The 27902-nt window shown below is 52.6% G+C and overlaps 1 protein-coding gene across 4 annotated transcripts in view; it reads left to right on the top strand.

The window, feature by feature from the left end:
- RPTOR (regulatory associated protein of MTOR complex 1) overlaps positions 1-27902 on the top strand; it is a 338061-nt gene that overhangs the window by 178461 nt on the left and 131698 nt on the right. For all 4 annotated transcript variants that reach the window (XM_040640059.1, XM_040640061.1, XM_040640057.1 and 1 more), the window contains exon 7: positions 16680-16739. In XM_040640059.1, the coding sequence (XP_040495993.1) occupies positions 16680-16739 (60 nt within the window). The remainder of the gene's footprint in view (positions 1-16679; positions 16740-27902) is intronic.

The following is a 27902-nucleotide window of genomic DNA, read 5'->3' as shown; positions in this document are numbered from 1 at the left end:
TCAGATGTTGTGTCTGCAGGGCGTCGCGACACCCCTCCTCTCCCCACCGCCCTGGGAAGTTGGCAGGTCCTTAAGTCACACGCTTTCAGATTCAGCTTTCCTTGACCAAACCCTCCTGTGCGCTCCGTCCCTCTCTGTCGGGGTCACTCGGCCTGTCCTCACACTTGCTCACGGACCAGCGCCCGCTGCCTTCTTGCTGCGTGTGCCCCCGCGGTGCCCATCTGCCAGCGGCATGAGGGGGCTTCTCCCTCTGTGTGCCCCACCCCCAGCCGTGCCAGGGAACTGTGCCGCCCCGCCACGGGCTCCGGTCTGGCACAGGGGAGGCGTGGGAGACCAGGAAACAATCGCCTGGGCTCAGGCCTTCTATTTCCTTCTCTGTTTTCAGCCATTTCGCTGCACTTTTTCACATTCCTTCTTGTTTCTATTCCCATCGGCCTGCTCTTAGTCTCCTGTTTTCTGCACCTCGATTGAGGCCGCCAGCGCTGTCTTTTCCTTCCCTGCCTCTTCAGAGGAGAGGAGCCCTTTTCTGCAGCAGAAACAGGGCAGAACACATCTGTGCTCCGCCTGCCCTCAGCGTTGCCTGTTTGAGAGCGCTGGGGTCCACACTGCCCCCACGTTCGCTCTGCAGACTGCACGGCCCAGAAATGCGCGTCGGTGCGAGAGCGCTGGGGTGGGCCTGTGTTCCCTCGGGTCTCCTGCGTGCACAGCCTTACAGTGCACACAGCGAAAGGCAGGAGACGAAGAAAAATCACCCGGAATGCCACTCACCTCGCAAATTAACTGTTTTTATTTTTCTGTTTTCCTTCATACTTCTTGTCTTTATGTGCACCTGATTTCCCGGTTACACATATTTTGTATTTTATTTTTTAATTTCCAGATTATCATTCTACGTTGTTAGCCAGTGTTCTATTCTCAACTGTAATACTCCATCGCATTTATGGACGATATTATTTAAAGCATTTCCCTGTCACTGTAAAACTCAAGTATTTGCAGGTGTTTTCCCCCGTTCATCCTTCAGTGCACCACCGAGCTTTTGCCTCGTTTGGACTGTTTCTTAGACTCATTTCTGGGAATGGGGTCAGTAGGTCAAAGCGTAGAGCTTGTGATGTCAGTTGCCAAACTTCTTCACCAAAACGTTGGACTAATTTATGCCGCCCCAGATCTCGCATACGTGGAAATGCCATTTCAGCGCAGTCTTAATTTTATTTTCAGAGAGAACGTGTTCCTTACTTTGCACAGATATTCTGGTCACATGGTGGCTCCTTGACGGACTGCCAGACTTTTCCCCATCAGCTGCCCGGCTTCACGTCCAAACCAGCAGCGCACAAACGTCCTTGAGATCCCGCGTTACGCATCCAGATCTTGTATGTGCTTTTTCACTGTGTTGTCTTTTTTCTTGTTGAGTTGTAGGGGTTCTTTATATATTCTAGGTCCTAGACCCATATCAGACATATGCTTTGCAAATCATACTTGCAAATATTTTCTCCCATTCTGTGGGTCGTCTTTCCATTTTCTCAATAGTGTCCTTCGATGCAGAAAAGTTCTCCATCCTACCTGCTTTTTTTCTCTTGTTGCTTATACTTTTGATGTCATATTCCAAAGTCATGAAGGTTTATACACCCGTATTTCCTTCTGAGAGTTACATTTAGGTCTTTTATCCATTTCGAGTTAATTTTTGAAGATGGGATGATGACGTCCTAAAGGAGCTTACCTTGGACTCCGAGTCTGACTTTGATGCTGAGAACGCCTCCTGCAGGCGTGGCAGGCACATTACTGGAATCCCTTTGGAATTGTGTAAAGAAAAGGTAAATTCTCTTCTGCAGAGGGCCTTGCTTGGTCTAGATTCTGGCTGGGGCTAGCCTGCTGTGTAGGAATTGAAGATACTAAGTCATTGTTCAGTTCATCACCCTGGGAGAAGACCGAACCTGATGCCCTTTGTCCTCCTCCATAAACGTTTGCAGTTTTCATACGATGATCATGTAACAAGTCTGAAAAATATGTTTTCTCTGTGGATTAATCCAATTGCCAATGTACTTGCAGAACCACAGTCACACTTTTTCCGTGCCCCAGGATGTCAGGGCCAGCCACTTCTCTGCGATTTCTACTGGGAGTCGCTATTAGGATCCTGTTTTTACTGGCAGGTGAAAATTGGTTTCAGAAAATCAGCCTTCCTCAGATGACGGGAACGAGCTTCCCAGGTGGACCGTGTGACCCAGGCATCCAGAGCAGGTGCGTCGCGGGCCCTTGTGTGCCTGGTGCCTCCTGGGGGTCACAACCTCCCCAGCTCGTGGGGAAGCAGCCGTTAGAGAAATCACAGAGAGAACACCTTTTGAACGTGTCCTTTCACCGATCTTAACGTTCCTGTGCTGGTTTTTCTCCACGTAATGCAAACGGTGAAGAGAATGTTCGTTCAAGATTAGGACTTGAGGGAAGGAGGGGAATAGGAGCTGAAACCTGAAGTGTGCGCAGCTCATGAGGCAGGTCAGCGCGCTGCTCTCCGTCATCTTCGGCAAGAACCAGACCGCGGTGTTCCAACCTTGTATTGGCCGCTGTCCACGGCTTGGGCCACGTTCTCGTACCTCAGGACAAAACCGAGCCTTCCACGTTGCCCTGCCGCAGTCTCTGGAGAAGCAGGGTCATGGGTTTATGTGGGGACACAGGTTTCATCCCCATGGCCACCGCCAGCCAGCCCCTGCCCAGGCTGCAGCCTGAGTGACCGCACGGGGCCAGGCAGAGCCGCTTGCAGTCCTGTTTGCACGTGTGTGCTGTGGTGAACGGGCTTTCCATTCGTCGATGTAAACTTCTTCCTATAAAAATACAAAATTATGCACAAACATTAGTGACGCTAGATCACAGGACACCGTGATGTCCTCAGCTCGTCTGGTGTCTTGTTCTCACAGCCAGGGGAGCAGACGTGCTCTGTCTTGTGGTGAGCGGACCTACACTTGGCTTTCTGGCTGCCCTGAAGGGAGACTCGTCGGAGGGGCCGCGTCTGTGTTCATTCATTCTTCCTTGGTGCCTCTGTGGTTGTGGGTGGACAAAGGGGGATGTCATTCTGATGCCATCAGGATTTTCCTACGGGAACAAAGGAGTTTGAAGTCCTGTGGGCTCAGACGCCGCCCCTTCCTGATGGTGGAAGCCGTCGGGATGGGTTCGGAGGGTGAGGTCCCAAGGCCGCTGACCTAACGCTCTGTAAAGCTTAGACCAGGAGCACAACGGGTAAAATCAGCAGTTGTGGCACAGTGACCACCCTGGGTGTAATTTCCAAGCCTCCTCCCTGGTTAAGGAGCTCAAGGACAGACTATGTATCCAGCCTGTTGAGCGACACAGGGTAACAGAAGATCAACACAGTCGCACTTGTTGGCCACCAGAATGCCAGGAATGAGCTCCGGTTCTCAGCAGCGCTCTTCCTCGCCCTTGCCCCCCAGAACGCTTTCCTGCTGGCTCTGAGGGTCATGAGCGCGGAGAAGTGGTTGGGGCACCCGGACTTCGTTTCCTTGGCTTGGCCTGATGTCTCTCCAGCTCTTGTCTGCCGTAGAGAACTCGCTCTTTGGTGTAAGCTACACGTGCCACTGACTTGACTCCCCCCCGCCACAGCCCCAGCAATGTTACCGTCATGTCCGTCTGCTTCTATTAAGTTAATAGACACAGACTCACGGTTCATAACGCAGCTGAAGTATCTGGTACTTATCAGGCCACTCAATTGATAAATGTTTCTCTCACAAGAAATTAAAATCATGTTGGTGCTTTAATGTTTGGAAACATATTCCGGGCCCTCTGCTTTCCTTGAATATAACTGGAGGCTCGCGTGGAGGGCAACTCGTAGGGAGAGCTGCAGTGTTGGGGGGTTCATCTTAAATACAGGCACGAGTGCCACTGCGCTCTCCGTCCAGAGGAAGGCAGCCCTGTTGACGGTGGTGTGCGGCCTGGTGCACAGCTGTTGACCAGCTGGTGTGTCAGCCGGGATCCAGGCTAGGATGTGGCGTCCTGCACGGCTCTTGGCAAAGACGAATGGGATGGGCACACTTTTCGTTTCTTTCCTGGTTCCGCTGCCTCCGTGCAGCCTCGGGTCCCATCGGCCCTCCCGGCAGCTCCCAGCCCAGCCTGCGGGCCTCCCTCGTGCAGCCCAGGGTCCTCTGTCACAAGCTGCCACCGTCCTCCTCTTTCCTCGTTTTTCCCGCTTTCCTTGATGGAGTCTGAAGTGATGTGTTGAACGTTCTCTGATGGGCACAAGGAATCAGCGAGTGCTATTTTTGAGTTTGGGTCCAGTCGTGTTGGCCCACGTAGGCGCACCTGCCATGTGGGTCCGGAGGAGGGTGCTCAGGTCAGCCAACTAGCTGGCTGGATGATTTCAGGACCTTCTGAAGCTCAGCCTTCTCCCCTGGGAACTGGGATGATAATGGCAAGCATGTGAGCGGGCCACAGGAGCCACGTAGGACGTGGTGCTGTCGCGGCCCCCGTCCTGTAGACCTTGGCAGGGTGGCCCGCTGGAGCAGTGTGCGCCCTCCCGAGGAGTGCACTGCAGTTTGTCTGTCGTCGCGTGGCCGCCCATCAGCTCACGGCTCCCGCCGTGAATCCACAAGCACTTTCCCTCGTCCCCACCCCACGCACCCCTCCCCACGAGCTAAACCTGGTGCCGCTGAAAAGTACTCACATTTTTTAATAGGAAGAACTTGGCAGGCCTAAAATGCAGGGAACGTACTCAAAAGAGGCTCCCCTGTGGGTATCTCAGGAGTAAATTTTGCCCTGCGCAGTCTCGGGTGGGAGCTGGACAGCACCCGGGAAGTTTGGCTTTCCCTACGAGACGTGGAGCAGCCTTGTCCGCGGCAGAAATCTGGAGAGTGGCTCCATGCTGCCAGGGCCTGGACAGCCAGGGGATGGATGGGGCTTCTGACCCGACCCCCAGCTGTCGTTACGGGGACAGGTGTTTCGGCTTAGGGAAGGGAGAGATTCAGGTGCGCGTGACTCGGGTCAGGCCTCTGTGATGCACTGGGGGGCTTGTGTTGGTCTCACTTGCAGAAGAAGCTAAGTATTGCACATCCTGCCCTGGTCTCCAGTCCTGTTTAAAATTCCTTCCCCTCGTTTCTTCTGTCACATGTGTTCAGGAGTAGACTCAGGCCTGGCATGGGGCCACCAGACGTGCCGCGATTTCAGAGTTGTGCGGTGACATCAGTTTCAGTCCCCATAATAGGGACTGACTGACTCTAAAGTGATCCGTGCGAGAGCCGCCTATGTAGCTCGCGAGCTCTGCTTGTCTCCGCATATCAGAGGCTTGTGAGTTTAAATAGGGTCAGCTCTTGGGAAGCTGTCACTGGGATGGGAAGTGGGAAGGAGTCGTGCTGCACGGCACCCTCCCGTCCTTACTCACTGAGGCGGAGCGGCCTGTATCTCCTCTCTGCCTGTGGACACAGGCCCCGACGGGCCCCAGAGGGACTTTTGGATGCAGAGGACAGACGGGTCAAGGGTGTAGTTTCTTAATACGGAAAGAGCACCTCAGAGGGCCCAAAAGAAATAAGTTAAGAATAAACATGGTAGACGATTATAATTTAAAGGTCTGGTTCTTCGATGGAAAAGAATCCCTTAATGTTTACCTACATTTAACTTTGTGCATCTGCCGCAGGCCATCCTTTATCCTGGAAAAGATGAATTAAGGCCCAGCTGCTGTGTGTGAACACAAACAGGTGCATCTCGTAGAAAACCTTCCCTCTCGCCCCCCCGCGTGCTGCGTTCTCCTGATGCTCGGGGCTCCCGGGGGATTGCAGCCGCAGCCGGAGTCCCTTCACCCTCTCTCTGCACCTCTGGCCGGCTTTCCAGGGCGTAGGAAGAAACCCCCTAAATCAGCTGTGTAGCAGGGTTCTTGTGGGGCCCCTGGGCGAGCGGGTCGGAGCCCTGGGTGCCTGTCCTCCGAGGCGGCCCCTTTCTGACTCAAGCCAACTTCCTCCAGGCAGGTTGGTGTCTGTTCACTTCCTATCTGTGGTGGTGGGTGGTGTTCTGTTTTGATTCTCAGGTAAGATCTGAACCAGGCTGAGGAGCCTGGGGACTCAGGTGGCCTCCGATAAGTGGGATTCTCAGTTCGCGAGGTGCCTCCACAGGAGCGGGCCCCAGACCGCGTGGGAGAGGTCCACTGAAGCTTACTGTGTGTCTCGGGTCTCCTTCCCTTGGTCGGTCGTGAGAGTCACCTGCACGGCGAGGTCGGCTTTCCAGGGAAGGGCACTGGTGTCCTGCTTTTGCAGCCTAGCGCGGTGCTTCCCGGGCAGAACCAGCTGCTCACAAGCACGGGGGCGAGCCGAGGTGGGAGAGGCTGGGGCCTCCCTCGGAATTTGACATTCTTCAAAAATGGAAACACACTGCCCAGGTTTTGAACAATTAGATCTTCCCCTTAAATGTTTTCCTGCTATTGACTCATCAGTGTAGGAGGGTGTGTGCGGACTCTCCGTCTCTTTCTCTGTTGACTCTTTATTACAGGGTAATTTCTAGCCGCTCTAAAGAACAGTGGAGAGAATAATAAAATGAACCCCCGTGTGCTCATTGCCCCCATTTTTCAGTTGTTATTTGCTTCATTGTTTTGTGTTTATGGCTATTTTTAGTAACTTACAGACATGATGTTTACCCCCAAATATTTACGCATTTTTTAAAGACATTTTCCTTTTAACCACAATTGTCTTGACATTTTACTCTCTTCTAAACTAAAAAGACAGAACCCTCGTGAAGTTCACCCTGCTCCCCTGAAAGCTGCGTCCAATGGCGGCCAGGCTCACTCACCAGGCGGGCTCTTCTGGGGGCAAAGGGGCCCCCCCCGTCAGTGCCTGGCCCCCAGGCTGTGGCCAGGAGACCGTCGGGGCCAGCTCACTGCCTCGCAGGGCAGAAAGCTGAGATGAAGGGGTGTCGTGCTCCTCTGACCGATGGAACAATCGGCTTTGCTTTCAGTGGCCTCGCTTCGGAAGCAGGGCAGCCCCGAAATAGCCACTCCTGAGCTGCACTCACGGCTTGTCCTCGTTCCGGCCTGGACGCCCCGCGGGAGAGTAGGCCGCCCTGTGTCTCTAGAAGGGCAGCTATTTAAAGTTAGTAAATTAGGACCTAATGATACCAAATGGCAGACTTTTAATTTAGTTACAAATACCAGCTGATTGACACACCGGTTTCATGTGGGGTTTTGTTTTTTGAAACCTGCTGGATTAAATGAAATACCAAAGAATTTGCTTGTTTTAAGTGTGTTTGTTGCTCTTTTGAGCTGTCCCCCCAAGTTCCTTTTAAAAAGGGAATATTCAAAGCCTGGCGTCTCTGGCAGGGTGCTTCTTGTGGGGGACGCCTTGGAGCAAACAGTCCAGAATGTGAAAGCTCCCTGGCCTCTGGGCCGGGGGCTCCGGGAGGCACCGTGTGCCGCCCGGGAAGACAATGCCTGGCCCATCTCCCGCCAAACACAACCTCCCGTCGGAACCTGGAGCGCACGTCAGACTGAACCACAAGCTGCTGTGGGCCTGAGCTCTTCAGGTCCTTCCTCCGTCTGCCAGCTGTGACCAGGGGCAGGCCGCGTGCGGGGGTGGCACGGGGCGTTGAGAGCAAGACCTCCAGGAAGCACGTCTTCTAGAGGAGTGCGGCTCCTGCTCGCGGGGGAGGGCGGAGGCACTGGTGTCCTCCCAAACTTGCAAGCTCTCCCATCTGCTGCTTCAACGGTTTTAGGGCACTCGGTCTCCAGCCCCATCCCCACCCCCCGGAGGGTGGAGGTTCTGTGTGGAGCCAAAAGTGCCCCCCCTCTGTCCAGTGTTGGGTCTTTCTGGTGAGTGGCCCCCACCCCACGTCCCCGCGTCCGCGTGGCCTCGGCTGTGGCCAGAAGGGACCTGTGAATCACCAGAGGCCGTCCTGTGCCGGGCAGTGGAGGCAACATGTGCTTTGTGCCGTCCATGAAATTATATAAAAACCATCTCTGTGGAACAAAAAGATAAATATTAAGATGACAAAATAATACATCAAGATAAAAAGAGAACTAGCAAAGGGAAGGAAAAGGTTTAAGAAATAAAATTTAATTCTAAAATTTAAGTGACCTTAAAATCAGGTACCGGTGAGTAGGTGTTACAGGAAATGGAAAGCAATAAAAAATGAGCAGCATGACAAGGAGAAGAATGAAGATTCAACATACAGGTAATTGTTCTTGAAATACAGAAGGGAGCAGATGGTAACACAGCGGCGTGTGGGCACACAGCGCACTTTACCACAGGCGCGCGTCTGTGTCCTGTTCCAGAGGTTACCACGGCGGGCGCAGCAACCGTGACACATCTGGTATGTGCGCACGTGTGCACACAGTCACACAGGCACACGTGTGTACGTGCACACACAGCAAGACAGACACGTACATGTGTGTACACACAGGCACACAGGCACACGTGTGCGCGCACTACACACACACGGACACACAGGCTCATACGCATCACAACACAGACACGTACACGCATACACACACAGGTACACAGAGGCACACGTGTGTGCGCACGTACAGACACACAGGCTCATACAGCAACACAGACACGTACATGTGTGCACACACCGTCACACAGGCACACATGTGTGCACACTACACACACACAGGCTCATACACACAGCAACACAGACACGTACATGTGTGCACACACCGTCACACAGGCACACATGTGTGCACACTACACACACACAGGCTCATACACACAGCAACACAGACACGTACGTGTGTGCACACACCGTCAGACAGAGGCACACGTGTGTGCGCACTACACACACACAGGCTCATACACACAGCAACACAGACACGTACGTGTGTGCACACACCGTCAGACAGAGGCACACGTGTGTGCGCACTACACACACACAGGCTCATACACACAGCAACACAGACACGTACACGTATGCACACACACAAACACAGCCTCACACATGCACATACACAGGCACACACATACACATACCCACACTCACACACACACACATGTGTGCAGGCGCGCACACACACACAGCCGCTACCGTTGAGCTCAGAATAAACTGTTAGCGACTAGGACCTGCGGTGCAGGAAGAGAAGAGTGAGCTTCCGCCGTGAGATCCATTCCAGGATGGCTTTGACAACTTGCCATTAGGCTGCCTATTAACATAATTCATCATATTAATGGGTGAAAGGAGAAACATTATTTGATAAAATTAAAAATGAATTTTAATAAAAACTTGTAACAAAAATAGAAGGCTCCTTGCTTTGTGTGAGAGAATCTCTTCCACACCAGCCGCTGTCATCACTCTGTGTCTCCGTCAGTGCTGTTAGAACCCAGAGAAGGGTGTGGACTGACTGTAGTTCATCCAGCACATTGTTCTGGAAACGTGAGTCAGTATCATCCTGAGATGAGAAATCAACGTGAAAAGTGTACATCTTCTAAGGAGAAGGCTAAGTCGCATTATTTGTGTGTGATCTGAACCTCAGCTTTGCAAAAAAATAACAAATTAAAACACATGGGAGCCTACCGGCAGTAGCCGGCTGCTGACCGAGCACACGCATGGACGGCACACGGGCGAGTGCTGCCTCCTGAGGGTGCGGCGGGTGCCTGGGGCCGTGGAGGCCTGCGGGCGCACATTTCTTCATCTGGGCGCTGCTTGTACTGACTTTATCACGTCCATGTTTTATGCTCTTCACCTATGGTATTTTTCACAATAATCGTTTAAAACGTGTTCCCTTTTCTGTATTTAAAAATAGCCAGCAAGGAAATACTGGGAAGGAAAGGAATCTGATTTATAACAGCGACAGTAACAGACAGTGACAGGAACATGAACTGGCTCAGAACGCATTGCATGCATAGATAGAAAAATCCCATAAAACTTTGCTGATTGAAATGAAAGGAAATTGAATAAAAGGAGGGCTTGGCCACACAATTACATGGTGAGACCCAGTAAATTAAGGATATAAATTCTTCTTAAATTAAACCATAAATTCAACACAGTATTGACAAATTGATTTTGAGGGTCAACTGGAAGAACGAATGTTTGAGAATCGCCATGAAAATTTAAAAAGAAAGAAAGATTTGTGAAAGCAAACTCATCCTACCAGTTACCAGTGCATTTTGAAGGTACAGTTGAGAGTGTGGACCTTCACGTCAATGGAACAGAATTGAGATCTCGTTCCAAAAACAGAGTCTGTATGTATCCGAATGTATAATTCGGAAAAAGAATGAATTGCTCAGTATCTAGTATTTGGGGCACATGGCTCACCATTTGAAGTTTTTAAATCCCTTCCTCTTAACATAATAAAATAAATTCCAAATATAACAAAGACTCAGATGTGAAAGGGAAAACACAAAAATACTGGGAAAATGATCAGCTGAGACAATTAAAAAGCCATAAAGGGAGTGATAGATTTTATTAAACACAGATTTAAGTTTTGTACGGCAAGGAAAACAGTAAACAAAACTTAAAATACACTTGACCTTTGGGCAACATGGGATTGAACTGCACGTATCCACTTAGATGCGGAGTTTTTTCAGTAAACACGGGACAGTTCTGTAAATGTGCTTTCTCTGATGATTTTCTTTTCTTTTTTTTTTTAATGATTTTTTATTATATTATGTTAGTCACCATACAGTACATCCCCGGTTTCCGATGTAAGGCTCGATGATTCATTAGTTGTGTATAACACCCAGTGCACCATGCAATACGTGCCCTCCTTACTACCCATCACCGGTCTATCCCATTCCCCCACCCCCTCCCCTCTGAGGCCCTCAGTTTGTTTCTCATAGTCCATAGTCTCTCATGTTTCATTCCCCCTTCTGATTACCCCCCTTTCTTTATCCCTTTCTTCCCCTACCGATCTTCCTAGTTCTTATGTTCCATAGATAAGAGAAATCATATGATAATTGTCTTTCTCTGCTTGACTTATTTCACTTAGCATTATCTCCTCCAGTGCCGTCCATGTTGCAGCAAATGTTGAGAATTCGTTTTTTCTGATAGCTGAGTAATATTCCATTGTATATATGGACCACAACTTCTTAATCCAGTCATCTGTTGAAGGGCATCTCAGCTCCTTCCACGATTTAGCTATTGTGGACATTGCTGCTATGAACATTGGGGTGCATACGGCCCTTCTCTTCACTACGTCTGTATCTTTGGGGTAGACACCCAGTATTGCAATGGCTGGGTCAAAGGGTAGCTCAATTTTTAACTTTTTAAGGGACCTCCACACTGTCTTCCAAAGTGGCTGTACCAACTTGCATTTCCACCAACAATGTAGGAGGGATCCCCTTTCTCCACATCCTCTCCAACAATTGTTGTTTTTTGCCTTGTCTATTTTTGCCATTCTAACTGGCGTAAGGTGGTATCTCAGTGTGGTTTTGATTTGAATTTCCCTGATGGCTAATGATTTTGAACATTTTTTCATGTGTCTGTTAGCCATTTGTATGTCTTCATTGGGAAAGTGTCTGTTCATATCTTCTGCCCATTTTTTGATTTGTTTCTCACATATTGAGTTTGAGAAGCTCTTTGTAGATCTTGGATACCAGTCCTTTATCTGTAGTGTCATTTGCAAATATCTTCTCCCATTCCGTGGGTGCCTCTTAGTTTTTCTGACTGTTTCCTTGGCTGTGCAGAAGCTTTTTATCTTGATGAAGTCCCACAAGTTCATTTTATCTTTTGTTTCTCTTGCCTTTGCTCTGATGATTTTCTTAACACTTTTTTCTAGTTTACTTTATTGTCAGAATGTAGTATATGTACACGTACAAAATACGTTCTAATTAACTTATCGGTGAGGCTTCCAGAAGCTGTTAGTCGTTAAGTTTTGGGGGAGTCAGAAGTTACACGCAGATTTCGTCTGCCGGAGGGGTTGGCACCCCTCACTCCTGTGATGGTTTGGGGTCAACTGTAAAATTATAAGTTGAGAAAAATTTTGTAACACGTAACAAAATGTTGATTCTGTTAATGTATAAAACACTGTTAAAAATCAGTAAGATGATGAGTACCCCAGTATAAAAATGCTAATAAGGGCATGAACAGGCAACAAGCAAAAGAAAAATACAAAGAACCCGAAAGTTATTTACTGGCGTTTAACCTCAAGACTAATCAAAGAAAGTCAAATGACATGTCATTTCACACCTGTCAGTCGGGCAGACGGTGGTTTCGTTTTTTATGATGACAAACCCAGTATTGGCAAGAAGTGAAAAAATGGGTATTTCAGCCTTAATGTGACAGTAAATGACAATTCTTTTCTGGAAAGCCATCGGACAATGAGGAGTAATTCAACCCAGGTGTAACCATCTGTCAGGCAAGTCCGCTTCTAAGAACACATCCTGAGGACAACAGACTTGGTGTTCGTACAGTGCTCACACATTGAGAGAGTGACGTTGTGTGTATCAGCGTTTATACCGTCCGAGGTGTACAAGGACAAGGTACAAAACAGCATCGTAAAGTGCAGGGTATTCATGTGACAGAGTGCTAGTTAGCGGTCAAACCGAATCAACCCATGATACAGACACGGCCCTGGATGAACTTCGGAAACATCACACTGGCTGGACATGGCCTCGTATAACAGTGCACACTGGACAGCTCTGCTTCTGTGAAATTCTAGAACAGAGGAGTGAGTTGGGGGAGGAATGAGAACAGATTTTGCCCCCGGGGGCAATGGTAGGAAGTAGGAATTGGCTGGGAAAGACAAGAGGAAACATTCTGGGATGTCAGTAGTGGTCGCTGTAGGGGTCTGGGTTGCACGTCGTCAGAAGTCGACAAATGTGTGGTAAAGATGTGTGCACTGTATCGTGTGTGGTTTTGCATCAAGGACAAAAGCAATAAGCCAGTATTGCGACGTCGGCATGCGTGCTGAAGAATCTAGAGGGGAGTGTACAGTATCGCCAGTTGCACCAAAAGGAAAGTGGATTCGTGGCGGGAGAGACAGAGCCGTGACAAAGCCAGTGTAGTCACATGGTTGTGGTGGAGCCCAGGTGCTGGGACACAGGCCTTTCCTGTAAAATTCTTCCAACTTTGTTGAGTGTTTGAAAATATTGGGGGGAAAATGTTTAGAAAAATAGCTATAATGTGTATGGCAGTCTTATGGAAAGAAACAAGAACCCAAGTGTCGATACTGGTTGTCTCCAGGAGCACGTGTGGAAGCAGTGGCCACATGTGTGCAGTGGTGCAGACTTATGCTTCCCCCGCATCCACGTCCGTACTGTTGGGGTTTACAGGGACGGGGATTTTCTTTTATCCTAGAAATCATTCGGAATGATCCAGTGTTTTGTAACAGTTGTCTTAGGATTTGGGGTAATTTTCACGTGTAATGTTCTGTACCTCTAATTTTTTATGGTAAATGCGTGTTGTGTTTTTAGTTAGGAAAATATATTTAATGTCTTTCCATTTTTAGACACAACATCGAGCAGTTACAAGATACTTTATGAGGTTACAGAGCTGGGGTTTTTTTTTTTTAACATTAAATAACTTGTTCATAAAATCTTGAAGCTACTTGCTTTCAAGAGTGACAGGAAAACAAGAATATGGGTGAAATATAAGAAACCCATAAAAATGACCACATCAATTTCGTACTGTATTCAGTTGCTCACGTGTATTTATCAGATAGCAGAACTATGTGTCAGGTACCATCCTAGACACGAGTTGTAGTGATCAAGAAGATGAGAGAAGTACTTTTACCCCCCGAACTTACCTTCCATGGTAAAGACTAGATACAAATAGCTGTGTAATAACACATCAGGGGATGAGAAATGCTAGCGTTAAAAAGCAGAGTGAGGGGATAGAGAATGGAGGTGTTGTTTTCCTTAGGCTGGTCAGAGGAGGTCGAAATCTAGATACAATAAAGAAGGAAATCTTAGTTTCCTGGTTCAAGGATACTGCAGGCCACGGGAACAGCAAGTGCAAAGGCCCTGAAGGCGGTCTCTGCTTGGTGTGTTGGAGGGACCGTCAGGGTGAATGGAGCAGGGTGAGGAAGGGTGAGCATGAGGATGTGAAGTCAGTAGTGGTTGGGAGCCGGATCCTGCAGGGCCTTCCGTGGTAGGCCCAGGTGAGGACTTGGTATTTCATTCTGAGTGGCAGGAGGCCTCTCGAGGGTTTTAGCCAGATGGAATGACTTATTTCAACATTTTTTTCTTAACATTACTCCTTAAAAGCCTCGCTCTGGCTGTTGGGTAGAGGGGTAGGCCGAGCAGGCAGGAGTGGAAGCAGAGAGACCGTTCTGGAAAATGTGAGAGATACTGCTGCTTGGTGTAGGGCTGTGGCTCTCGACGGTGGTGATCCTGCCCCTGAGAGAACATTCAGCAACACGGGGACACATCTTTGGTCATCACAACTGGGGTCGGGGTGTGCTGGCATCTTGCGGGCCAAAGCTAGGATGCTGCTCCCTGACAGAGATCCAGCCTCAGGTGTCCATGTGCCCGGCCAGACACCCCGGCCTGGGGGATCAGCACATGGGAGGTGAGCAGGGCTCAGGTGCCGTGAAACTGCTTGGAATGGGCGTGTCTGACAAAGAGGAGTCGGAAGGGCCCGAGCCTCTTCATGAGCTCCACCCACCACCAGGTAGCGCAGACAGAATAGCGCCACCTGTCGTGTTTGTTGTTACGGTGATCGTGTCTGATCTTCCACCACCTCTGATTTTGCCTGCTCTTTGGCCTCTCTCGTGGCCAGTAACGCTCTCAGCAGGGGGAGGAGAGAGAAACCAGTTGTCAACAATCCTGGTGCAAAAGCGATCAATATTACCGGCTGAAGCAAAATCCATGGGGCATCAGTGACTGATCTGTCCACGCTGCTCTGCGTACAACTACCCTGAGTCCTTTAACGCATGCTGTCCCTGTTTTTAATTTTCTGTTTGATAGAACTTTATATTTTCAGCAGATTGCTTAAAATGCCTATTTCCCAAATAATAATTAAGTTATTTTTTATAATTTTTAAGTCTTTGCTGATTCCAAAATCTGGTCAACTATGAATCTGGTTCTTTTACCTGTTTTTCTTCTTGATTTTAGAGAGGAGACTCCACTGTGGGAGCTACAACAAGAGGCTCCATGGAGTGTCTGGCTCTGTGCTTGCAGGTGGTTTGGTGGCAGGACTGGTGTCCTTTGGCTTTGCTCGTAGTGCTGGCATGTGGCTCTGAGTCCTGGAGCATGGTTGTAACGAAAGCACGGTGCCCCCTCCCTGGGAGGTCAGTGGAAGGCCAGGTGTGGATCAGGCTCCTTCAACGTGGCGGGCCAGCTCTCCCTGCTGGTGCGCTCCCTGGGAGCGGGTGTTGACTGTCTCAGTGCGGCCTTCCGGTTACTGTCTCTTCGGGGGCCCCAGGAGTCTCCCCCTTGCGTGTGCAGGGCAGCGGTCAGCCGGGGACTCCAGGAGATGCTCCGCCAGTGAGGCGACTGCTTTCCGGTTGAGCATGGCCCCCGCGTGCTGTGTGGATTGGGGTGTGCCCGCGGGACTCGCTGAGTAGTGGTGGACTTGCCCAGAGTTGTTCTGGGGTCACTTCCCTTCTGTGTCTGCCAGTATCCATTGGCTTCTTGGTGCTTTTACATGGTTGTTTTTGTATTTTGTCCAGAACTGATTATTATTATTGATAAAGGGACTCGTCTGATACAAATTATCCTATCATCATTGGAATCCAGAAGTGCCAGTGGATGAGTACGTTACAGATTTTAAGACAAATGACAAAGGGGCACAGTTTGTGTAGGACCCAGAATTACACTGGAAAATTCCTTTCCTGAAGACCATTTTTATCCACCGAGAGACTTACCTGAACCCGCCAGAGGAGCTGCGTGTGCCCTGGTGCCGCGGGGGCAGCGGGATGGCGGTGCATGGGGGGTCCTGGCAGCCAGCTCCACATCCCCCCACCCTGGAGGCCGCCCTCGGGAGCCGCGTGTCCTCACAACTGCCATCCCTCCTGGTCTGTCACCCAGCCTACCCGACCACCTCGCACGTGTCACACCTTGTCTCCCCAAAGGTGGCCTGGTGCTTGTACCCGTCCCCTCCCCGTGGGCCCCCTGGCCTTCTCCGACCGTCCTCCACTTCTCGTGTCCCACTAGTGACGCACAGTCCTGTAGGTGTGCATACCCGCTGTGGGCCTACTGGGTGGTTGGAGGGGGTTATTTGAGCGTCATCTGTGAAGCAGGTAAATTAAATGTTTCACATTTCTCCCACTAAAAGCTGTAAGTTGCCTTTTTACTCGGTGTTACAGTTGCTTCTTCCCTGCTGTGTGCCAGTAGCCCGGGCAGGAGGCAGAGGGGTGGCTCCCTGCCCCCCCGTTAGGGCGCTCGCTGTCCGGCCGTGTGCCTTGCGGGAGTCCAGGCTCAGTGTGACGATGCAGTCAGGTGTGTGATAAGCAAGTGATATCATCGAATTCGCTGTTTTGTGTTTCCTCCCACATTTTTCTTTGTGTGCCGGAAAGTCATTCATGCTCGCCCATCCTGCCGACACCCTCCTCAGCTTGCTTTCTTAAGAAGGAAAAAAGGGAAGAGAAGCAGTGTGTCCTTTATTTGGGCAGACGCTTCCTTTCCTGTCTCGCCGGGGCCCCTCCCCAGAGACCCTATGTCAGATTTCTCTCCCTCCAGGGACAGGCTGGCAGTCGGGTTTTCTTCATAAGTGGGAAAGCTGCCAGGATAAAGAAACCCCCGCCCCACCTGTAGGCCCTCGTGTCCCTGGGGGACTGTTGTATTTCCTGTTAAATGGCCCCTCAGTGTGATTCACTTTCTCTCCTTTCTCTGCAGGTTTTGCATGCAGAAATGCGTTAGTCTGGTGCCTGGGGTCACACTGGATTTAATAGAAAAGTAAGTAAGATTTTTAAGCTGTGTGGCTTTCGGGGTCTGCAGGCGCCCTTGGTTCCCAGGGGCACTTCCGGTCAGCGTGGGGATGTTTCCCTGTGTGTGGGTGTGTACTTCCGTTCTCTGGCGAAGGCCGTGTTGTGGCTGCTGCACTGGTGATCAGCGTAGGACGCGGCTCCACGCGTGGCCATGTTAAAAGAACGAGAATGAAAGCTGAATACTTCTGAACATTGACCAATACTCCCAACACTAAGTCAAAGCAAACGTACGGCTGCACACAGAGGCTGTCTCTGCTGCCCGACTGCCATAGCTGGGTCATAGCCTAGCACCTACCCAATTTCCCCCAGCTCGCCTGGTGATATTCTGCACGCCCCCCGCCCCTGTTCTGTGTTCTGTCTCAGGGCAAATGTCACGGCCCAGTCCAGCCGTGTCCTTCGTGGTGCACTGTGGTGGTGTGGCCTCTCCTCGTCCTTCCAGGTTGATGCGCGGCCGGCTGCCTCCTGTTGTGGACCTCCTTGGGTCCGAACTACTCTGTGGCTCCAGACTTGACCTGCATCACGGGTGTGTGTGTGCACGTGTGTGCGTGTATGTGCGTGTGTGTGTTTGTGACACTCACCTTGACTCATCCTGGTTCATCTAGGTAGTTATTCTTAAACCCTCTGCCCTGGACACCGTTTCTTCTGGGATTAACATACAAGATAATAGTTTTCTAAGTCTTGATACACAAAATCGTGGGTGAGAACCGCTAAGGCCTGAATTTAATTAAATCAGGTAGGAAAAAGCAAATATACTTCTGGGTTTCTCTCCTGGAAAACTCCTTGCCTGTGTGTCACGGAAATAGACAAGAAGGTTACACCTAAGTGTCCACCATTGCGGGCACAAGGGGAGAGGTCCTGCCAAGGACTGCGTGCTCTGTGGCCGCTCCGCTCGGCGTGGCGCAGAACGGTCCATCTGGCGTGCTGCTAGTGGGCAAAGCAGACAGAGACCAGTACACACAGGAGGCTGCCACGAGTATGTTTACACCACGCATGCCTCTGCGTGTGTGCATACAGGTGAAACAGACATGAAACGGTGGGTCCGTTGTTCACTCTGAGTGGGAGAGTACAGGGGGAGGAGCTGTGTTAAATGACATAGGTTTCTTTTCGTCTTTTAAATTTTTCTATGAGAATAGAGACACATGGGATGCCTGTAAAATAAAGAATCAAGAAACTATAACTAGGGCACCTGCAAACAATTCACTGAGTATAATTACTCTCAAATTTTGAGTAACTGTCTAAGGAAATCATGTGACTGGTCTACTTCAGGGTGCTTTTGTTCACAAGCAAGGTGGGTTATGGTGGCAGGGATTGCCGTGACATTGGTCGGTGCTGCACTAGGTTAGAAAGGCCAAGGCAGGGGAGCGGGGGTGAGGTGTGCTGACAGGTGAGGTGCAGGCGAGCAGGAATCACTGGAGCGGGAGAACCAGGGGAGGCGGCAGGCAGGGGAGCCAGACGTGTTCTGTCGGTCAGGGACAGACACAGCGGTCAGAAGCAGGGACTGCAGGCAGGTGTTGGCTTGCAGGGGTCAGCCAGGGCGCAAGCCTCGGGGTCGGGTGTAGCGGACCGCACACAGGCAAGCCGGCCGTCTGCCTTCCTCCGTTACCACTGTTCAGCGCAGCACCGCGCAGCCGCGGCTCAGATTGCGGGCCGCGCTACAGTCCGCCGGCAGACAGTGATGACCCGCTCTAGTGACGGTGCCCGAGCCCGCTCGGCGCGTGCTCCCCTCCCTATCTGCGCTGTGTGGTCCCTGCCTGCTGTCCACGCTCACGGTCCGGAAGCGGGGGCTGCACTGTGGTGCACACGGGCTGGGCGACACGGGGGAGGGAGGGCGCACGTGGAGCCCTTCCTCCCCCGTGTCGCCCGCGCCCTGGTCAGTCTCGCTCTGCCCTGCCGGCGGCCTGTGGGCTCGGGGCTCCTCCACTCACCCTCCGGCTGCTCCTCCAAATTCTAAGCCACTTTCACCTCCAGGGGCGATGACCCAGAAAACCGTTTACGAATGCTAAACAAACAGTGTAAGCCTGGAGAAACTGATGTGGAGAAAACTTTTAAAAATAATAGAAGACTAGGTCCAGTCAGCCAGTGGGCTTGCTTGGGTTCCTTGTCGGGATCGCAGAGATTGCAGAGCTGGCTGCCCCGGGGAGCTCCGCAGGCGCTCTTGGGCCCATTTCCCTCCATCGCCTGTGCTCCCATCACCATATACAGACCAGTATACAGACCGGGGAGGTGGTGCAGAGGCACATTTCATCATGGCGAGGTCACACCTGGTGACCTGTCCAGAGAGGTCTTGCTTTACCTTTTCTTGTTGTTCTGCTTCCCACCTGCCTGTGCCCGGGGCAGACTCGTGTGCCCCTCCCCCACCAGGCAGGGCGGGAACCCAGCCACTGCCCCCGTGTCTGTGTGCTGCCCTGTCCCGTCCCAGTCCCTCAGCACGGTTGTGGCCGCTCCCAATCGAACACCACCTGTGCTCGCTGAGCCACACGGGAACAACAGCACCACGTGTTCTGAGTTCTCCAGAGTAAAAGGAGCTATTAAAAATCACATAAATGAGAAATATGTATTTTTTCAGTTACTTCGTTAAACCTTCTGATTGTATGGAGAGGAACCTGGCATTCGATTCGGCTGTGCTTCCTGATGGCATCTTGCACCCATGGCAGGGCTGGCGGGGCAGCCAGGCCTCCGGGGACTCTGCTCCCCTCACCCGGACTGTGTCAGGACAGCCGGCTCCCACCCTGTCAGCCCCCCAGATGTAGAATGTGCGCAGCGGCTCGACAGCCTAAGCACGACCCGCGAAAGAAGAAACTTGTGAGATTGGACTTCATCAAAATTTAACATGTTTACTCTCTGAAAGACACTGCTCAGACAATGAGACAAGCTGCAGACTTGGGGAAAATATTTGCAAACCACAGAGCCGACAGAGGACTGTGTCCAGAGTATATAAAGATATCTCAAAGGAAAAAATAAGAAAAAAAAAAACAATTCAAAAATGGAAAAAGACCTAAAGAGATACTTTACCAAAGAGAATTTAAGAATGGCCAGTAAGCCCAGGAAAGGTGCTCAAGACCTTCAGGCATTAGGGGAACGCGGACCCAAACCACACCAAGCCGCTTCACACCCACAAGGTGGGTCAATAAAACAAGGCTGCCGAGGGTGCAGGGCGGCCAGCACTCCCACCAGCCCCTGCTGCGGGGGGGGGGGGGGGGAGCATGAGAACACGTGGGGGGGGCAGCCACGTGGGACAGCCATGCTGTGGGAAGGCCACACTGTGGGCCCACTTGCAGGCACTCGTCCGACAGGAATGAACCGTCCGCATGAGAACCCGTGGGGGGGCGGCCATGTGAGACAGCCACGTCATGGGAAGGCCACACCGTGGGCCCACTTGCAGGCACTCGTCCGACAGGAATGAACTGTCCGCATGAGAACACGTGGGGGGGGCGGCCATGTAAGACAGCCGCGTCATGGGAAGGCCACACCGTGGGCCCACTTGAAGGCACTCGTCCGACAGGAATGAACCGTCTGCATGAGAACACGTGGGGGGTGTTTGTGTAGGTTTGTTCATCACCACCTAAAACTGGAAACACCAGAACGTCCTTGGGGTGAACGAAGAAGCAGAAGATGTTTCGTCTAGGGGGCACAGCCTGCAGGAAATGGCGGGACATTTGACACATGATCACATGGTGGCCCCAGAAGCACCGTGTGGAGTGACGGCCAGCAGCTCCAGGGGAGACACCTGGTCTGGTTGCATTCACAGGACATTCTGGAGAAGACACAACTCTCGGGTCAGAGACGGGAGTGGGAGGGAGTGTGGGGTGAAGGGATGTTCACTGTCCTGGTTGTGAGGGTGGCCACGCAGGTCTGCACATGCTAAAATCAGGGAACCGCACACCCAAAAAAGCCAGTTTACTACATGACGATGCAGAAAACAATAGGTAATGTGGGGAAGTGAGATACTGTGTAAGGGAGCACAGGTCAGAATGCCTCCGGTAAGGCACAGCAGGAACAGCCTGGCTGGAGAGCTGGGGTGGAAGGAAACCGAAGCCAGGATTTGGAGAGGAAGTGGCTCTTCCATGAAAGGTGCCCGTTGTTTCATGGGAAGCAGCTTCACTCTCATTGTGAAGACTGGTTCGTGAGGATTGCGAAATAGACGGAAGCACCCTTACACGTTAAGATGGTAGTATTTTTCGTCAAGCATTATTTTCCTAATTCATGACATCAGGGTTTGCGGCAGCCGGTGTCTTTCCCAGAAACACTTAGGTTTGTGTCTGCCCAGCGCTAAGGGCGTGCATGTACACGTTCGCCTCCGTGGGCCGGCACCGCCCTGTCCCCTTCTCCACCTCCCTCCTGCGCCCAGGGATGCTACACGGTTGGTCAGATGCGGGGAGCTGGCATGGGTGATTCTTCTTTTTAATGTAAAAAGAAAACATAGTAAATGTGGACAGCAGCACTTTTCACAGTGCTTCCTGCGCACAGACGGGGGCTGGAAAGAACATGGACCTGGAGCGGTTGGCCGCGGCCCGAGTCCAGGCCCAGCACTCAGGAGCTACGCTCGCAGGACAGCTCTGTCGCCTCCGTGTCTTCCTCATCCTGAAGCGGGGCGCCGTGCGGGCCTGACCAGGGGCTCACTGGTACTGGCGGCTCTCAGCGGGTGCTAGGCCACCCCTCAAACGCCTGTCCCCTAACGGCCCTCCTCGGGGTGGCAGGATGGACGGTTATATTACTAAAGCTCATCCGGATTTCAGATAAAGACGGGGGTGGGTGGGGGGGACAATGTCCTCACGCACCTATCCCGTTCGCCATCAGCTGGGTGCCGCCACATGACTTTGGGAGAATTCTGTATTCACGGCCCGCGTCTGCAGTTGAGAAGAAGCCATCCTGGTTTCAGGGAGGTCTGCTCACTGTCCAGATTAACTGGGATGGGCTATGGCATGAGCCCCACTTCTCCTTCAGGCCGTCGGGGTTGGAGCTTCCCTTGGGGTCGTGGTGGGCGGAAGAGGTAAGAGCAGGTCGTTTAGAAACGTCAGGTCTTTACTGCAGTGACTTGGCCGGGAGTTGATTTGGGCCTGAGTCATTCTCTCTGGGTGCAAGTCCCCAAAGTTGAGCGGAGACACACCCTCCAGCACGCCTGGTCTGAGACAGTGCCTGACGGCTCTCCCTCGTCACTCGGCAGAGGCGATGTCGACTGTGAGTGCCGGGTTGTGCTCCTGTGCTTGTGCCAGGATGGATTCCAGGCTTCAGAATCACCGAGCACCAGGACAGAGTCTGGGCATGAAGCGCCCAGAGATCTGGCCGTAGTAACTGTCAGATCTGTTTCTGAGGAAATACAGGTTTGCTTGTTTTTTAAAGATTTTTTTTTGAGAGAATGGAAGCCTGAAAGAGAGAGAGAGAACGAGCACAGGGGAAGGGCAGAGGCAGAGGGAGAAGCAGACTCTCCATGGAGCAGGGAGCCTGACGTGGGACTCGATCCCAGGACCCCGAGATCATGGCCGGAGCCGAAGGCAGATGCTTTATCGACTGAGCCACCCAGGTGTCCCAAGTTTTTTCCATATACAAGAAAATGCTGTTAACCTATTTTTTTAGTGTTTAGATTTTTCCCCAGTGGTGCTTGCAGTCTGTAAGAAGCCCTTTGGATACGGAGATTTGAGCTTGCAGTTAGCAGGCAAGGCAGGCGCGTGGCACATCTGTGTTTAATCGAGCTGTCCAGACCACTGTAGCTCCGGTATTCCGAGAACTTTCCTGGAAAGAGTGTCTCGTTGGATTCTTCTCACCCTGGGCAGCTCTTGATATTGGTGGCTATCCGGCTCCCGCTCTCGGGGCCGTGCCCATCTCCGCCCGTCCTGCTGGGCTTGGGGCCCCACTCGTGCTGTTGACTCGAGGTAATTTTAACCCCCCTGTCCACGAAGGCATGTCGCACGCATGGTTGTCCTGTCCAATGGCTCAGAGCTGAACAGATGACATGAGGTGCGCAGCACGGTGAACGGTTTATGCCTCTGCGGCCGGCACTTGAGGCAAACGCTGCCCTCTCCTCCTTGTCAACCATGTGCTCACGCAGTCGCCACTGTCAGACACGTCAAATGTCCGTTAGCCATTCAGACACCCTTCCTCTGCACGGGTCCCACCCATCATGGGTGCTTGGCCTGGAACTCGCCTGCAAGGTGCTGAGTGTCTCATCGAGACCCCAGTGGTGCTTTCGTGGCCAGGGTGCATCTTCGCCAGATTTGCCTGCCCCCGAGCCTTTAGAACAGGAAGTGATATTATCTGTGGTCATGCAGCTAAAAACAGCAGTCCAGACTCAGACTGGGCTTCTGTTTTGTGTTGTGTTTTAATTCGAGTACAAGGTGAAATCCTTCATCAGGACATGAAAGATTGTATAGGAGATGGATCCCAGGCTGTGGAGGGGGGCAGATGATGAGCACTGCTGACGTGGTACAACCTGGGGCCGCCTCTCCTGCTGCGCCAGGCGGGCCTGGCCATGCAGACACAGGCCACGCGTGCGAGGGACCCTGCAGGCCTCTGGCTGGTGTGATTGTTCCAGAAGCTCCAGCCCACCCGGGCTCCCACGTGCTGTCCCCACCAACCTCACCGTGGCCTGGGGCCAGCTGTGCCTTGTGCAAAGGTCGAGGCTCTGCGCACGTTCCGGGACAGAGTTGTCACCAGTGTGCCGCGGGGGAGTGGCGTCCCCTCCCTGACACAAGCCTGGAGAGTAGTCTCTGAAAGCAAGGCCTGCGCCCACGGCACCCACGTTCCTTCTTCCCGTGCTCCCAGCATGCACATACCACACTCCTGGGGCTACAACTAATTGGTAAAAACCCTTTTGAGTCTTGGGGGGTTTTTTGTCATGTTTTTCCAAACGTTCCTAAGATGGAGTCGCGAGCAGTTAGTTCAGTGCTCCGGCTCGTGTGGGTCAGTCAGTGGGTTTGAGTCACTCTTCAGACTCGGTGGAGTGTTGATGCCCGTCCCCTGCCTCAGGTTCAGCAGGTCGGCTTTCCTACTTTCAGAGCCATGCCCCCCCCCAGACTGTCCTGCGGGCGGGGGGCTTCCAGGCAGCATCCTGCGGCAGTCATCCACCCCCGCATTCCCGTTTGCCACCATGTGACCGGGCAAGGTGGGGACACAGGCGTCGTCCCTCCTGGCCTCTGCCTCAGGTGGGACCGTGTTTCAGATTTTTTTAATCCATAAGTGGCTTATGTTTGGAGAAGCCACAGAATATTTCAAAATATATACATTTTTAATAGTTTGGGAGCTTTTCATAAACCAGTTACACAGTGTGGCCGAAGCTGGTGGGGTGGTCGCCGGGTGAGACCTGGGAGATCTGGGTGCCCTGCTGGGCAGCGCGCCCGTGTGTCCCTGTTTCCTGTGACCGGCTCTCCTCTCTGGGAGCCATGGGGGTCGGGGGCCCTGGGGTCACATCTGCATTAAAGCTGGCAGAGCACATCCCTGTCCCCGTCTCTCCCATGTGGGATGCGTGTGGCCGCCACCGCCGCCCTGTGAGGTCGCTGCGTGGGCATCCCGTGCAGCTCATGGGTGACTGGTCGTGGGTCCAGGTTAACTGGCGAGGTAACTTATTTTTAATTGCAGTTATAAGACCAACCAGGAATTGGCTCTTTTGTTGAGTTCCTTGGCCCTGTCCCTTATTCTTTAGCCGTTCATGCTGAACAACATCATAAACCTGTGGAGTGCTGGGGTGGAGGGAGGAAGCCCCCTGGCAGGGGAGCGCGGAAGGCAGCATATGTGCTACCTGCATGGTGTGAGCCGCGTGGACGTGACGCGTCGTGGTCTCCTGGCCAGACACAAAGATGTGGTCAGCCGAGCTGGAACTCGACATTATCAATGTTGCTCACTCCTCAAGGATTCTGAGCCCTTCATTTTGCATCCGGTTTTGTTCTCTCGTTTCTTCTCAACACATGGTAGTGCTTGTACTTGAGAACCTCTCCATCGCTCTAAGTGTGACAGTGACTCTGGTCACTGTAGCCATCTGATGGGAGGGACGAGTCATAATGCAGACATGAAGTGGAGAATACAGGCCTGGGTTATTGGGGTTTGTTTCCTTAATTTAATGACCTGAAAAAAAATAAGACTGATGTCTGTCTCTGCCCCTTCTTTCCCTCCCGGGGCCCTTGCTCTGTGTTGAAGGATGGTCCTGGCACAGGTCTGGCGTGTAGCCGTGCCTGGCATGTGCGGACCAAGCTGGCAGGCATGGGTCCTGTGCCCACACGCCCTCGCCTGCTGCTCCTTGGAAGCTGTCCTTGCTCCATGTGCAGCTCTGAGTGAGCCGAGGTCTCCAGGGCTGATGAGCCATCCTGCCCTGCGGCTGGACAGCGGTGACTGCTTGTCTCAGGAGCCGGGGACGGCTTCGGAACCTGGAGTGGCAGGCGTGGGGGCTGGAGGGAGCACCATGCCTCACCCGCGAGACCGGCCTTTCCTGCCACTGTCACGACGGGGGGCCAGCGCCTTCCCTGGCCGCCGCCAGTCAGAAACCCAGCCTGAGTGAGTCGTGGTCTTCTTTGCCATCACCGGAGAGATTGATGGAAGGTTTTGTACTTGAAATCGCTGCGTGGTAATTCAGTAATAAATGTGATTCCTTTCCAGCAGCTGCCACCGTGCGACTGCTCGGCATAAGCTTCCCCAGGATGCGAGTGTTAACCCCTTCCCAGCTTCTGCCACCTTCGTCAGATGTGTATAACACATGTTGTTTGCAGTCTCAACACAAGGCCAGAGGGAAGATACGGGCGGTGTGGGGGGCTTATAATTACTTAGCAATGTTGAAAGCCGGGGAAGGAATTTGTTTTCTAATTAAGCTGCTGCGTCGGGAAGTAAATTAGAGCGAACCTTCTTTGCGCACCCCTGATTTCTAATTATCTGCGCGAACCCAGCAGCCTGATGAATAAGCATGTTGCCGCTGTGGTGCGTGTTTACATTCCGAGTCCTCGGAGACAGTGGCAGTCAGATCCGTGCTTGGAAATTAAGGGACATTTTTCAGCCCCGAAAGAAAGTAATGAAACGCTTCAACAGCGCTAGAAATATTAGGGCGCTCAGAAAGCGCTGGGGAGTCAGGGAGCCGGCGAGCCTCTGCCACAAGGCTGTTCATTAGCATTCCGATCACTGGAGGCGCAGGGTGTACCGAAAATTATTCATAATTAACATCTATTGTGTCAACAGCATATTTTAAGGAGCTAACAGCCCTGTGTCTGGGATAAAGTGAGTTGCTGTGCCCTGCTCCACAAAGTGAGTTGCTGTGCCCTGCTCCCTCCATCGCTCACGTGGCGTGGCCACCGCTGAGCCCGGGGTGGCAGGCTGAAGCGGAAGCTTGGATCCAGGGGTTGTTTTTGCTTTGAATCCATGAGCGTTTGGTTAACTTAGCTGCGGTCTCAGACGTGTCAGAGCCCCGGTCTCGGCCGTGCCCTGGGGGGACGAGGAGGAGAACATAGGAGGGCATGAGCTGTTGCCTGTGAACACAAGGTAGCCCCTGGTCCTCCTGGTTGAGAGTCAGGAAGAAGAATAGCAGGTGTCGTTTACGGAGCACCTGCTGGGTGCCAGGTGCTGTATTAAGGGCTATCCACATATTAACTCATGCATTCCTTGCTAGAACCCTCTAAAGGAAGCACTGTCATTATCTGCACTCTAATGATGGGGAAACTGAGGCATGAGGCGCCCAGTGTCTCACTGCAGGTATGAGTGGGAGCAGGGCTTAGCCAGGCCGCCTGCCTGCAGCCCGTGCGCTGACCTACTCCATCACTCCAGCTGACAGCGTGCACTGCGGGACCTCAGACCAGCGTCCTCCAAGAGCCACAGGGGCAGAGGGTCTGCAGGGGCCTGCGGCCACCCACGCTTACTCTACGGGCCTGGTAGCTGTGATTAGAATTTACTCCGCTGTGAGGTCGCAATCGTACACATGTGTTATGTTTGAAAGGAAAGCTATCAAAAGATACCAGTCTTCATTCAAAAACTACCTTTCTCTCCAACATAAATCTATGGTATCAGCTGGTTGAAGGTGAAAAATCAGTAATTCATGAACGCCTGCCAGTCACGGAGAGGATGAGTGATGACTCACTGGAAGCTAATTTAGAGACGGAGTGGGAAAGAGCCCCAGGAGACCGGCGCGGTGGGGAGAATGTGAGTAAGTGGCAAAGTGCGGGGCTGCCGCGAAGTAAGAGCCGCAGGTCCTGGTGCCCAGCGGAGCATGAGTCAGCCGCGCCCCAGAGCACCGCCGGGGGGCTCACCCTCAGAGCCCCCCGGGGCCAGAAGGGAGAACCAGGGGCGCTGGGTCCCCGTGTAACTGGCCTGATGGAGGACGGACGCCGAGATGAGATTGTGCTGAGCCGCCAAGCGGGGGACGGGAGCAGCTTCCGAGGCCTCCCTGGGGCGTCCGCGTAGCACGCACAGGGGTTCCATTTCCTTCGCTGTGGCGCCAGCATCCTGGGCTTTGTCATCAGACAAACCAACCAGCGTGGTGCCCTGAAGGTCTTAGGTGCCAATTTCCTGTCTTCACCACCTGGCACCCCAGTGCCCTCCAGTGTTCTAAAGGAAATGCGTGTCTGCCAGTCTCTGATGGATGCCCTCGAGAGCCGGGATCCGGGGATGCAGCTGGCCCTGCCTGCGGCTCTCCTTCACCGAGGGTGGGCGTGGTGCCTGGGGGAAGCCAGGCGACGGGCAGCACGGGGGAGGAGGAGGAGGAGGCATGGGCTTCTGCCCAGCCAGTGCGTCGGGCCGTTTCTGTGCACGTTCACGCGGGCACACACCCCTCCTTTGTTCGCCCGCTCTTGCCCTTAGCCTTTCTCCGAGCACCGGCCACCTGAGTCCCTGCTCTTGGGCGGCACCCCCACCCTTGCCTCATGGCCACTGGCACTATACCGTCGGTCAGAGCGGAGACACCTTAGTGCTAAGCAGCACTCCTGGAGGTGCACCTCTGACACAGGATGCGGCGCCGTGGGGCCTCTCGAGTCTGCATGGCCAGCCCACACGGGGTCACGGTGAGACCCCCCACGGGGCTCACAGTGCCCAGCCCTGTGGGAAGCCCCAGTGGGTATTCGCTGCTCTGGTCTGCACAGTCGTCCAGGGAGTTAGACTCTGGACACTAAGAGAGAGGGATGTGGACTTGCCCAGAGTCACTCACAAGTGGCAGAGCCCACATCTGCCC

This window comes from Ursus maritimus, unplaced genomic scaffold (assembly GCF_017311325.1).
Source record: "Ursus maritimus isolate PB19 unplaced genomic scaffold, ASM1731132v1 scaffold_24, whole genome shotgun sequence".
In the NCBI taxonomy this organism is placed as follows: Eukaryota; Metazoa; Chordata; class Mammalia; order Carnivora; family Ursidae; genus Ursus; species Ursus maritimus.
This window is presented reverse-complemented; position numbering and strand designations above follow the sequence as displayed.